Here is a 14162-nt window from a genome sequence, read left to right on the forward strand (position 1 = left end):
CTATTTGCTGTGTAAAGATATAGCATATGGCGTCCTGAGCAGAGGATGAAGTCATTGTTCCTCTGTGTGTGTTGTGATCTGAGCTTCTCTGTTCAATGTTTTGATAGCCGGTCCGGCTGCAAGTGCATGTTAGTGCATGTGAGTGCCTTGTGTGTTGGTAACAGATGCAGAGGGACATGACAAAACGTTGGTATTTGACGAGAAAGGGAACAGTCTGTGAGAGCTTTATGGACTCAATCCAAGACCAATTTGTTTCTGAATATCGAGCACAGCCCCTTTACGTAAGAATGCTGATGGCATTATACTGAAGGTGGTGTACAAAAGAGGAAGCTCCAGCAGCAGATCAGCAGTTACAGAGTAGGGAACTCTTAAAGTCTGCACCGTGCCTGTATGCCACCCTGTCTGGTGAGGTATTGCAAAGAGAGTTGGGATGGAGCCAGACAGAGTGTCAAAGCTGAGGAGTGACCTTTGACCCCTACAATGCTCTGATTCCAAACCTCAAGTCTCTAGCAATGAGACTCTTTTTCATCAACAGGGAAGTAGCCGTCCTTAGTGGGAGGTGATTTCTGATGGAGGCTGTCGCGGTCTGCTGCGAAGATGGCCAGCAGCTTCTCCTGCTCCAGTTTTGTCTTCGGTAAATCAGTGGAAGGAGTGGTCAAGAGAACAAGGCGCTGTAAATGAAAAATGTATAAAATTAAGAAAAACTTGCCAGACCAAATATTTAATATTTTGGAACTGACATCTGAGTCTTACTAGTAACATTATTAAAGAGATTACTCAACATCAGTAATGCAATAGCCTATATGGCAGAAAAACAGAAAACCAGGAAGATTGTGCTTATTTGGTAAACACCTTAACAATAATAATGCCTCAGTTAAAATGATTTTTTTCTTTAAATATGTAATTGCCATATTGAGGCTTTATTAAAAAAAAAAACTAAAAACAATACATAACTTTTACAACTGTTCTTACCTAAATTATTACTTGACTGTTTGACCCCTTGGGGCAGTGCAACTTGCACACAATATTGACTCATTATGGCCTTATAAAGTTGTTATGGTGCATGTGTTAGTACATGTGTTAGTGAATGTGCTAGTTTGGCAAATATGGAGCAACAATAGCATTCATTTGGAGTTTCTGTTTCTGTCCAGCTGACGAATGCAAGTTTAATATTCACCAATCATCACCAAAATTTTAGTTCTGTTTTGGTCTTCACCAAGTCCTGAGGGAAATATCTGGCTCTTTAGCTGCTAAATGCTCCACTGTATTCATCTAGTTGCTAACTCAGTTTGTCTGCCATTTGGTGCTGGGCAGGTAGTGTACGGTGGGTTTATCAGAGCTTTGAAAAAGGAAATGAGTCTGTCTGCTGGAAATGAGGCCAATGAGAGCGGTGACACTGAACCAAACAGTAAAGTTGTGAAAACAAAACAATGAGCTGAAAGATACATAAATGCTAAATAGTAGCAGCTGCAGGGTTGGCTGCTAATTCTCTGTGGGTTCATTACTAAGATCGACCCCTTTCACATACACATTATCATGTGATCCATTGCCAATACAAAAGTATTGATGAGAGCAGCCTTAACACAATATATTTGCCAAGTATCTGTAATCCTGTGGACTACTTTCTTTTCTTGGTTGATTCTTCTGAAATGACAAGTGGCAAAGCCAGTTATTTGCACTTAAAAAGGACAGTTTATAGGTAAAACGTACCTCTCTCAGTGTTCCAGGGGTGTAGTACAGTTTCATTGCTATCCAGAGAGGGATACACAGCATGGAGGACAGGGCCAGTATCCAGCCAATCCCATATCCCCACCATGGATATACATATTCATTGTTGTACTTCAGAGGTGAGTACTTGATCAAGGCGAAAGCAAAGGTTCCCTGATAACAGACACGGAGAGAGATATGTCATGGTTCTGGATGGGTGTTGGCTATGTTACATACTTTATATTTGAAATGCTAGTAACGATTTTAAGTAAATAGCTAACCCTAATCCATCTTTAACCTTAATTTCAATTCCTTTATTTTGTTTTGTTACGATATAGATAAAGTAGGCTTAATTTGACCATTTGTGGTAGTTTGCAAATTAAAATGTATTTTCACTGTTGACCAGCAGAGGCTGCTTGGGAGGGCAGTGTAAAAGCATGCATGTTGAAAATGAATGTAAGACCCACAATGCATGTTGCAGGAGTGAAGAAAAGCCAGCAATATTTGATGACAGGGCTGGGGCGATAGCCAATCATGTCCTCTATGTTGTCATAGAAACGGTCGGCACCTGTAATCAGGGAGAGATGAGAGAAAAGACTTACATCGACATAAAACAATCATCTACTGTATGTCTAGACTCACTCTGTATGAACTGCAGAAATGACTGCTGAGCAACCATAAGATATGCTTTAAAACAGTAGGCTACTTTACTGTGATTTCATTGACTGAAATAACACTCAAAACACTCTCACACAAACTCTTTGACTCAAATGTGTGAGCCAAAGAAAAAGGTTCATTCTCAGTGATTGGCTGAATGTAGAGGGCAGTGTGGACTGGGATGAATAGTGCCTAGTGAGAATAAAGCCTTTGCAGTTTAAATCCCCCCTTTTATGCATTCCCAAATAGTCTGCCTAACACACTCACCATAAATCCAAGCAATGCAAACAGTCTCAAAAATAGCCACGAAGAGCAGGCAGACCCCACTGGCTGCATAGTAGTCAAAGAGCTGGAAGATGTACATGCCGCCCTGTGGAGACAGACATGGATTTAACTACCAAAAGAAAACCTCCAAGCTGTCATATAATGAGGAAAAACTAAGACTGCATTAGCCACTTAGTCATTTTGTACTTGAGGACAATTCTACAAAGTGTAATACAGCAATTATTTTGTGAAGAAGATCATAATCAAACAAGACACAGTTAAAGAAACAATTGGCTGGGCAGAAAGGGAGTATCTGCTGTTTATGTGGACTGAAGGCTGTTAACAAGAAGCTGTAGTAGGTAGAAATGGGCAGTTTCATTTTAAAATACTGTAAGTGTGGCATGCTTAAAATCTCAGAAGACAAGAAAGTCTTCACTGAAACACAAAAAGGTCTTCAACACCACTAGTCCAACCAAACCACCATTTATTATCCTCCTTATTATCTTAGAGCTGGTTATTTTAAATGTAGGTATTGTTACTATGATTGTCCAATATTATGTTGAAAATAAAGATTCTAAATGTTAATTTGGAAATCTGGTTTTGCATATAAGCTCTGGATGTAGAGTTACCCTCCTTTGGGCAAGATTACATGTTCATTCTGTAAACGTATTGTGTAAAAACATTATGAAGTGAGGTCCCTGAGACCAACCTCTGTCAGCATGATGAGCCCCAGGAGGAAGGACGCCACAGCCACTGCCAGGATAAGGAGTTCTCTGCGGTTTTTACGCCGGAAGGTGGCGGGATACATGTCCACCATGGCTGTCACCAGGCTTTCCACACACACAAACTAATAAAGAAAAAGCAAGAACTATGAGACATTATACATACAATGCCAGTCAAAAGTTGGACACGCTTTCTCATTCACTTGAATGAGAAAACTTTTGTATGATACTGTAAGTATATATGAGTATATACATTTGTTTGTGCATGGGAGTGTGTGTGGTGCTGACCTATTAAAGGTCCCATGGCATGAAAATTTCACTTTATGAGGTTTTTTAACATCAATATGCATTCCTCCAGCCTGTCTATGGTCCCCCAGTAGCTAGAAATGGTGATCGGTGTAAACCGAGCCCTGGGTATCCTGCTCTGCCTTTGAGAAAAGGAAAGCTCAGATGAGCCGATCTGGAATCTGCTCCTTATGAGGTCATAAGGAGCAAGGTTACCTCCCCTTTGTCTGCTTTGCCCGTCCAGAGAATTTGGCCCACCCATGAGAGAGAGAAATCATGGCTTTCAAACGAGCAAAGTGGCAGTTGGTCAAGGCCACACCCCCACCCTCCACCTTGCCCCTCCCACTCTCCTCCTCAATAGCCACAGACACAGAAATAGCACATACTAAGGAAAGCTCATTGTGGGACTGGCCCTAGTGGCTGTAATTCTGCACCAAGGCTGAATTTTGGGAAAGAGACTTCAGATACAGTATTAGGGGACCACTAAGGTCTATATAAAAGCATCCAAAGAGCACCATGTCATGGGACCTTTAAAAAAAAAAAACTACCAAGCAAACACAATGTATGCATAACTTGATAAATAATCCATGGTGCTTTGCACCTTTGTCTGAAACTGTAATACTCAATGTCTCTTTCTCTGTCTGTGTGTGTGTGTGTGTGTGTGTGTGTGTGTGTGTGTGTGTGTGTGTGTGTGTGTGTGTGCGGGGTGCATATGTTGGTCTCACTTGACTGTCCAGTCCCAGAAAGACGATCATGATGAAGAAGCAGCAGGCCCATAGAGGGGAGAAAGGCATCATGGACACAGCACGAGGGTAGGCTATGAAGGCCAAGCCTGGACCTGAGTTGAACAGAATTTACATGTAATTGTTTCATTAAAATTACCATGATGAAAATTACCACTATGAAAGGATGTCCTCAATATCATTAAAACCATAGAGGCCATTGAGAGGCTGAAGGAAATTCATCAATTCAAGTGGGAGCTTTGCATACATCTGTTCTGACTTATATCTTTCAAAAATAATTCTACCAAAGTAAATCAAATATAAGACCATGTCTCAGATAGAGTACCTTACACTGTTTTTTAAAAAACATTAAAAGAAAAACCAACCAGATTCAGCCACTTCTGAGATGGGCACGTTCTGCTCGTAGGACATAAAGCCCAGGATGGAGAAGATGGCAAACCCTGCAATAAAACTGGTACCACTGTTCAGGAAACAGAGGGACAGGCAATCCCTGGAAATAACACAGAGAGGGGCGTGTCATGATTAGAAACTGCATGTGTAAACGGATTGAGAATGGTACCCAATATTGTCCGGACTAATAATAATAATAATACATAAGTTTTATATAGCGCTTTACATGGAACTCAAAGAGGCTTTACAAAGAAAGAAAGAAAGAAACAAACAAACAAACAAACAAACAAGATAAGTAAATTATGGATAGGCCAATTGAAACAAGTGGACTAGAGATGTGATTCCCTTTTAAACAAAGATAGAATGTCAACCGTCAACAATTATGGTAGTGTAAGGTTGAACAACAGGTTCAATTTGACTCAGTCAGGTAGTGCTGTGCAGTTAATCATAATGCCTAGTGCGTTCTCATTACAGTCCTTACTTGTAGCAGTTGTTGTTGTATTTGTTGTAGCTTCCCAGAGCAGTGAGGCAACCCAGGCAGATGGCATAGGAGAAGAAGATCTGAGTCCCAGCATCCATCCATACCTTATGACAGAATACAAACAAGATAATCAGACAGAGAAAATATATTTACATATATACATAATCTATCTATTCTCTTTTAGAGAAACATTGTACATTTATTTATACTGATTCAACCCACAGCTTACCAACCTAGCTTCCTTTATAATTGAGCTGTCAGGGCTTTCTGAGCGACATCAGCTCTCACATACAGAATAATTACGATATATATCTGAACCATCAGCTGATCATGACAAAACATACAAAGAATAACCGGTTACCACACTGTACATTTTCATCCTAGCCTGCATACTTACAACAGATAAAAAGTGATGTATTGCTAACGCTCCCAGAAGACTTGGTTCACTCTGCTGTGTGGAAACGGATTGCAAACCCATACACATGAGAAATGTCTGTCTGCTGTTAGTTAAAATAACAAGGAAGGCATATCCTACCAGTGTGCATACTGACAAGGACCATTTCATTAGCAATATAAAGGTAATATGATTAAACACCAAATTATTACTACATGAAGTGTCTGGGACTGCTCTCCTCACACAGCCTCCTATGTACACTTCCACCATCCCATCTCTTTTTAAAAACACCATCTAACACCCAATGCATCTATTAAATCCCGAAGCACTTTACCCCAAAACTCACCCTCTTAACGCCTTCATCCTGACATTACCCATCCAGCAAACCCTATTTATCCATCCCTGTCTCTCAGAGGCATAAAGTGCAGCACTTTTTTACCCTCTCTTTGAACACTCACTCGCACTCCAAAATTCAAATGAGGTTTGTCTTTATACTTGCAATTCTGGTGAAGTGCTCCCAGGGCACTGGGGCATGTTTTAGATAGCTGGCAGCAAGCCCTGAAGATCTGATTGACTGGGGGTCCAACCAACAACATAAGCTCTGGACACAATATGACACAAAGGCAGGTATTCCCAAGGCACCAGCTCCACCAGCCTAGCTTGTCTTGGCCTGCACACACAGGGCTTGTATTCATCCCCAGAGCCTTGAGAGGGATTTAAGAGGGCCCCTCTTTTAGATTTTCACACTGGTTGCAATCTAACGGCAAGGAAGGACATCATTGCAAAGTCCCTGTTACCACCACCATTCCCAATCCACTCTCTTCCCTTCAGAATGGAATATTTCCTTGACGTTCTGCTGGACAAATATTTAAATGATACTGTCCCCTCAAGACAAATTGGTGGCAGCACTGTTTGTAAAAGATAATTGTAAAGGAAGCTATGTTTGTGTTCAGTGCAAAAGTAGGATGTAATGTGATGTTATTCCCACAAAATGTCACAGGAGTGGATAGAAGGATGCAAAATGTGTTCCAGGTGATTAGCCTCGCATTGCCAGACCTTCCTCCACCAGTGATAGGATTCACATCACCTTAAACCTGCAGTAACAATTTATAGCCACTAAGAGGCAGTGGAAACAAGCTATGGACACAACACTGGTAAATATCACCATTCAAGTTGGTACGGCAAACCTGGTAGCAAACTGTTGCCTAGTTCAGTGGTTCCCAACCTGGGGTCCGGGCACCCCTCAGGGGGGCGGCAAAGATCACATTGGGTGCGCAAGTCATTATCTGGTTTGAGGTTGAGGTAAAAAAAAATATTTGCACATCTTAAACAAATTATGATAACACACTATAATATATAATGTATACAAAAGTCTGTATAAAAACTATATATTTTTGTTCTCGCTTAAAATTGTAGGCAGGCTACTTAGTAGGCCAAACCTCCAGGACCTCTTAACCTGGGACCCTTGCTGTCATCAGGTCAGCTGCTAGCTGCTATCATCCTCGTTTTTCCTACCGCCAAGGCATCACTATTTTTTTAATGAAACACGGCGGAGAAACGTAAAAGTGCTGATAACTTCTCTGTATCAAAAAAGAAGGTAAGGCTCTATCTCGAGAGTTACCTCAACTTCAGTTTTCAGCTTTTCTTAGACATGAGTAGGGGGGGCGCCAAGGAAAAAAGGTTGGGAACCACTGGCCTAGTTGACAAATTAAGTCCAATATTCACTCCCCTTTTAGCAATAATGGAAAGGATTTACAAGGACCCATTTAATGATAGCTTTTCAGAGCAATCAAATTCCAACAAGATGTATAAACTTTCAAGCAAATAAATACTAGCTCAAATGCTGTGAAATATGTAGTTAATAAAAAGTTTTCAATGCCTTAACTGCCAACACAACCAATAAAAATCATTCCAGAAATAGCAACTTCCTCCACGTGGATGGTCCTGATTCAACCAGCAACTTTTGGGACGATGGTCAGCCACTGTATCTCTAGATCACAGTTACATTCAACAACTGTTTTGCTAGGCTAGCAGATGTTACCTGTTTTTGTTTGTGTTTCTGTGAATGTCCAACAAAAGCAGACTACCTGTGGGTCAGACAGCCGTCCCAGGTCGGGGTAGAGGTAGAAGTGGATTCCCCTGGAGGCTCCAGGCAGGGTAACCCCTCTGATCAGCAGGACCACCAGCATAGCATAAGGGAAGGTTGCTGTGAAGTAAACAACCTGCAGGGAAAAAGCAGTACTTCTTAACCAATAGTGTGTTCAAGCTAAAAAGTAAAATGTTATATTGTGTTATATCTGTGAAAACATTTTAAAAATAAAAGCTTTATTATTTTTTATTTTTAGTTGATGAGGTATGAGGCTATTCAGCAGAGTTTGTGCATAATGTATTTCTTCTGCTTCTGTAAACTTTGCAACGCTTTCTGCATGTGTGAAGACAGAGCTAACCACACCGCAAGCGTGTGAAAAAGAGATTTTATATCTCAATGAGACTAACCTGGTTAAATAAAGGTTAAAAAATAAATAAATATGCCAATGAAAATCAGAGCAAAAAAGTGTACAAATGTTTTTAAACAAGGAATGCTGCAGAATACGATCTACTAATACTCTCTTAATCCTATAGTGAATGAAGGAGAAGGTTCACCCTGCCAGTAGACTTGACTCCCTTCCAGATGCAGAAGTAGCAGATGACCCACGCAACGGCCAGACAGATAACTAGGTCCCCATTCAGAGAGCCAATGTGATCAATACCTGAGGAAATTCTCAGCACTCTTCGCCTGGGGTAAGAACACAAACATAAGACAAACATTAGATTTTTTTTTCTAGTCTTAGAATTCATTATATACCACAATCACAGTATTTATGTTCACAACTTTTCCAGTAGAACATTTTGTCTATATTCCCAGTAGCAAAGAAGCTAAGGGTCTAAGCTAGAAGCCTTGTAGAAAAACCAGTAGTAAAAGTTGTATCTAGTCTAACAATCAACCATTTTATAAAACAGGATGGAATACAAGATTGAATTACTTGGTTGCATATTTTTGTGAACTTGTTGGCACCTACAAGGCCATTTGAGGACATGGACAAACAAAAAGGCACTTACTCCCAGAACTCAATGACAGGAGAGGTGGTGTTCTCATGGTGATTGATGGAGCTATTCCCCCTCTGAAATGCCATACAGGAATCTTGAATGAAAGGAAAGACAGAAAGACATTCAATGCTGTGAAGAAATCCAAGCTTTCTCTAAGGTTTCCAAGTTACACACAAGCAAGTGAAACAATGCCACCACTGAGGCGGAGGAGTGAAATGGTGCAGGAACTTTCACTTCCTTAGGATACAATAAAACAATAAATTAATGAAATGTTGAAGGAAAACACCAGGAAAAAAACAAACAACATATGTATATATATATATATATATATATATATTTGTTGTTGTTGTTGTTGTTGTTGTTGTTGATTGGTTTGAAATAAACAACACTAAAAGTCTGTAGCCATGCTAGCGGTTGAATGCTAATATGCTGTATGATGTTTAGCGTGTATAATGTTTACCATCTTAGTTTGTGGTGTTAACATGCTAACATGTGCTAATTAGCTATGCACAGCTGGAGTTGATGGGGATGCCATTAGTTTTAAGGTATTTGGTCACGAACCAAAGTATTGGTCAAATTAAAATTTTTACCTAATGAGAGCAATAAAGTCAGGCACCTATGAAAGTTATTATAACTTAAGGGGAAAACAAATATCACCGCAATCCATTTAATAGTTGTAGAGACATTTTACTAAAATCAATCAATCAATAGGAAAAGACAAAAAATCGCCAAATGTAACTAGGATTCATCTTCTGTGGACTCCATGGCAATCCATCAAATACTGTAGTTGTTGAAATATTTTAGTGTTGCCCAATGTGTTGGACCGATTGCCACCATTGCCACCCATGTGTGGCTAAAGATGACATGCATAAGCATGTCAAGATGGAGACCTGATTAATGATTACACACGGAATATGTCTAGCAAAAGCACATATATTGCCTTTGGTATAGGGCCCTGTGGCTCACCTGTGTTCCAGGTGTTGTTGCAGGAGGCCCAGGGCAGATCCCAGGTGAAGGACTGGGACAAATAGAAGACGGCCCAGGCTAACACGACAATGTAGTAGACGTTAAGCAGAGCAACAATCACCTGGGTGGCATAACCCACTCCTGGAACAGAAAAAAACACCAAGATTATGATTAAACAGTAAAATGCTGCCATTATTGTAACTTTTTTTTGGCCAAAGAGAAACTCTGTCTCTGCATTATGTCTTTGACAATGCCATGAGAATAAGTGTGATTGTGAAACATGAGGCTATATTTTTTATTATAGGTATGCTTTAATAAAGCTGTACATCATGTATTGAGAAACTTGTCTTGGAGGTCAAAAAGCAGCTTGGATGCCATTAAGCACACCTGGAGTCTCAGTGAGCCCACAGTGTTGTATTCAACAGTAATCAGAGAACACCACCAATTAAAATTAATGTGCCATATACTTGTAACTTCACATGTAAGCAATTAGTGTAGTTTATCTCAAATGAGAAATAATTTTGAATCATTGACAAGAGCTCCCTGGCAGTTCCATTCACTATTGACAAAGAGACATAATTTAACCTTGGAATTTCCAGGTTCATTAAACCCATCGCTCACCTCTGCTGCCTTTTCTAAATGACTGCATCAGAGTACAGTAAATTAGATGCAGGGTAAACTGTAACAGGCACATTTTTTGGGATAAGCTCTTGTTCCAACTCATGATTGCACACCTGACTCGACTCTTCACCAGCTGTCATCCTGTATGAGTTATGGTTATGGCTGATTACAGACTTATTTGAAGGCAGACAAATTCCACATTAGCCAGCATTGGTTGCTTGCCAGCAGTTACAGCTACAATCATCACCATGCCACATCTGTATGGCATTCATACTGGTTGTTTGACACACATGGGTGCACACAAAATCACTCATATACTGTACAAGTGCACTGAAAAGTATACAATTCAAAACATCATGAAGATGGATGCTTTCCCAAACATACACTTTTACAAAGCACAGGAAACATCTTAATTATGTCATAAAAGTGTAAAATAAACAGATGTTGGGAGTGCATGACAGTAAAACTTGACTGTGGCTGATGAGTTTGATCTACTCTTGGTGCTTACAAAGTGTTTTTAACATGATTAAACATCCATTAAATTATCTCTCTTAAGAAAATAGGTAGATTACCTTCAAACAAGGGACAGATTTTCCTCCAGCAGGTGATGCCTCCCTCACTGGTGTACTGACCCAGAGCCGTCTCCAGGAAGAAGACCGGGATGCCACAAGCAAACAGGAAGATGAGGTATGGGATGAAGAAGGCACCTGTATAAGCAGCATGCAGATTAAATGAACAGTTCACTCAGATGCTTTCAATATGTCCTCGGGCAATCTAAAGTAGAAGAGACTGGTGCAAATTGTTTGAATTTAAAGCATTCTGCTGGTATAAGCAAAAGCCATGATACAGAGTCATGCAAATATTATGCTGGTAAAGTAAATATGAAATTATCCATACAGCCAAAAGAATCAAACTAGTTCACTTCCTATGGGACATTAAAGATCCAAGATTTTATTGTGTACCAGTTTTGTTTTTTGTCAGTGAGCTCTTATGTGTCAGACATTACATGCCAACATTTGTCTGGCTATTTCCCTATTTTCAGTGAACCATGACCCTCATCGATCAATCCTTGGAATAGATTACACATTAACCTGTGTATTATCTCCTCCTAAACTAATTCAAAATTTCCTCTGAGAAGCTTCATTTTGCTGTCCTGCAATTGCAAGCAAATGTTAATATGGAATTTCTCTAAGCCTTCTGTGGAATAATTTAAGATTTGTTCAACCCTGATGACTAAATGCAAAAGCTTTTATATTGAAAAGGCCAGAGATAAGTAATTCCAACACTCACCTCCTCCGTTCTTATAACAAAGGTAGGGGAAACGCCAGACGTTCCCCAGGCCAATAATTTCTCCGGCCACTGACAGAACAAACTCAATCTTGTTGCCCCACTGACCCCTGTCTGTCATCTTCTCCTCTGTACTGGGCACAATGTCCAGGGACCTGTTGTGTCCATTAGAGGGCTCCACCTTGGACGGGTTCTCCATGTCCCCTGTACCCCCAAAGGGTAAGAGTGGAGAAAAAAATATTACTAAAAACTAAAATTACAAAGAAGAATTGGAGCAAAAGACATAATCATTTTATTCATCCTGAGAGGCAAATCTTGTTGTTGTTTCATTGGCAATTGTAAGCAAAATCCCAATTGATGACAGTTCAGTGTCATCACTGTTATGCATTGTGTTAATCAAAACTCTTTACATGTGTAAAACAAGAACTTTAGTTAGTGTTTTAATAAAAATCCAAATTATAAATATTGACACATTTTGTAAAAGGATAAAAGTATGACCATATCATCACAATATGATTAAATGCAAGTGACAATCTCAATGCAATAACATATTAAATTACCTCCCTGCCCTTTTTACAGTTCTTTAGTCAAACAAAAAAAAGTTTTTACAAAGTTTGGAAACTAATTTCTATGGTAGTTGTATATGTTTTTAGAGACTTAAACATCCAAAATGATTTGAATTAGCACCACTTGCTCAGTAGTTCTAAAATTGTATCCATTAAGAGGGCTCGGGCTAATTTATAATGCAGCATGCAGTCTTCTGCACTAATATCCAAACATATTACCCCAGTACCTAAATCACCTTATTGGCTCCCAGTGAAAAACAGAACCATTTTCAAATGTCACCCCACAGTCCTTAAGGGACTTCCCAGTTTGGCTACAATTGGACCTATCAGGTAAGTATAAAGGAGATCTATCTGAGGATTAAGTGTACTGAAGACTGGAGGGAGCAATTTCAGGACCTTGGCTAGTTCTCAAGAATAATTCCCACTATGGAAGTGATGTTCCAAATATGTTCCAATGTTTGTTTACATGAGCTATGATTTATGTCACTACTTTTTCTGTATCGGATGAGATCAATAATAGCTTGATGTAACGTGGCCGTGTTAGAAGTTAGTCAAGCTCTCGGCCAGACCCTGTTTAGGGGCCAGTACTGCTGAAAGAATGTCTCTCTGTGGAGGAAACAGACAACTCACTGACTGTGCTCACTCCTGTCAGGTTGCATTAACAGGCCTCTCACCAGTCCTTCTGTTTCCCTTTTCCCTCTCTCAAGCACATCATGATTGTTGTTGCAGTCCACATTCAAACAAATTGTTCATTAGTCTGCAGGAGACTTGCTCAAGCTAATTCAGTTACAAGACTACATGTGGACATCAAACCTCCTTCCCTTTCTTCTTTCACATATCCACACAAACAAACACGTAACATGATGTGTGACCTGGTCTCATGGAAGCAATGAAGCTCTCTGTTTTTTTGATTCAATTCTGAAAACAACACAGGAGATGGAAATGTAATTTAGCCAAGCCTTGTGTGAAGCCACTTTTAGAAATGTGATCTTCCTGGCAAAGGGCAGAGGTGCAGCACATCTTTGACTCTGTGTGCTGTGTGTATGGGGTTTGAGGTTGGACCCGTTTTAGGAGCCAACATCTTTAGCACTGGAGCCAAATTGTGGTCTGAGGTAAAAATAGAGCCCCTTGTTTTCAGAAGGTACTTGGTGGGAATGAAGGCTTGGTGCAACAAAAGCTGTGGAGCCCCACCGCTCTGTGCAGGCAAATGAGAATTCCTCACTGGCCTTGCCGCCAGATCACAGTTTACCTCAGTTTTTCACAGTTTCTTTGAAGATGCCGGGAAGCTCAACACACAAGCCAAATACCTCACTTCAAACACAGTCCTTTTAATAGGTGAGACTAAATATTAGCATTATTTATAGTAGCATAGTCAGGCTGAAATAGATTTCATACGTACATGCTTATAGAATGCCAGAGAAGAGGCACACTGTGAGAAAATATGCCAAGATTGAGAATGACCTCATTGAGGCACAGTGGAGCTTTATCCCAGGGAACAGTGCCAACTTCACCTCTCACTGAAAAGCTGTGGACTGACTGAGCAAGTGACTGACAGACTGACCTGATGAATGATTGAATGAATGTGTGACTGACATGGTGCAAACTGGATAGTTTTATGAACATATACTGTATAAAAATGGATGCAGCAACAGTCTTTTTTATTTCAAGCATTCTTTTTCCTTGTCAAAACCTGGCGCCTACATTACCCACAGTGCAACTCGGCTGATAGATCAATCAGACATTAGTACGGTACGGTAGCTTTATTCATAACATAAATATACGTAGGCACACAAGCCTGAGGATGGGAAATAATGGCATCTAATCACTTGCCATAGTTACATATTCCTAATGATGATGACACTCCTACAGTTGATTATTGCAGGCTAATGCATAACTGGATTAGTTACATAAGGTAGGTAGAATTCAATGTCGCACATCTACCTGCACCATAAAGATTTACAGTCGCAGCATGACATGTTAAAAACTAATTGA

At 40.0% G+C, this 14162-nt stretch overlaps 1 protein-coding gene across 1 annotated transcript; it reads right to left on the minus strand.

The window, feature by feature from the left end:
* Positions 1-506: 506 nt before the first annotated feature.
* Positions 507-11803, minus strand: slc6a13 (solute carrier family 6 member 13). Its single transcript, XM_028584517.1, has 14 exons — positions 11608-11803; positions 10890-11024; positions 9697-9837; positions 8743-8824; positions 8287-8419; positions 7731-7865; positions 5250-5353; positions 4744-4868; positions 4361-4473; positions 3338-3475; positions 2632-2734; positions 2175-2275; positions 1711-1881; positions 507-671 (listed from the first exon to the last, which is right to left on the minus strand). The coding sequence occupies exons 1-14, from the start codon at positions 11801-11803 to the stop codon at positions 507-509; spliced, it is 1842 nt and encodes a 613-aa protein (XP_028440318.1).
* Positions 11804-14162: the final 2359 nt, after the last annotated feature.

This window comes from Perca flavescens, chromosome 8, assembly GCF_004354835.1.
Source record: "Perca flavescens isolate YP-PL-M2 chromosome 8, PFLA_1.0, whole genome shotgun sequence".
NCBI classification, from domain to species: Eukaryota; Metazoa; Chordata; class Actinopteri; order Perciformes; family Percidae; genus Perca; species Perca flavescens.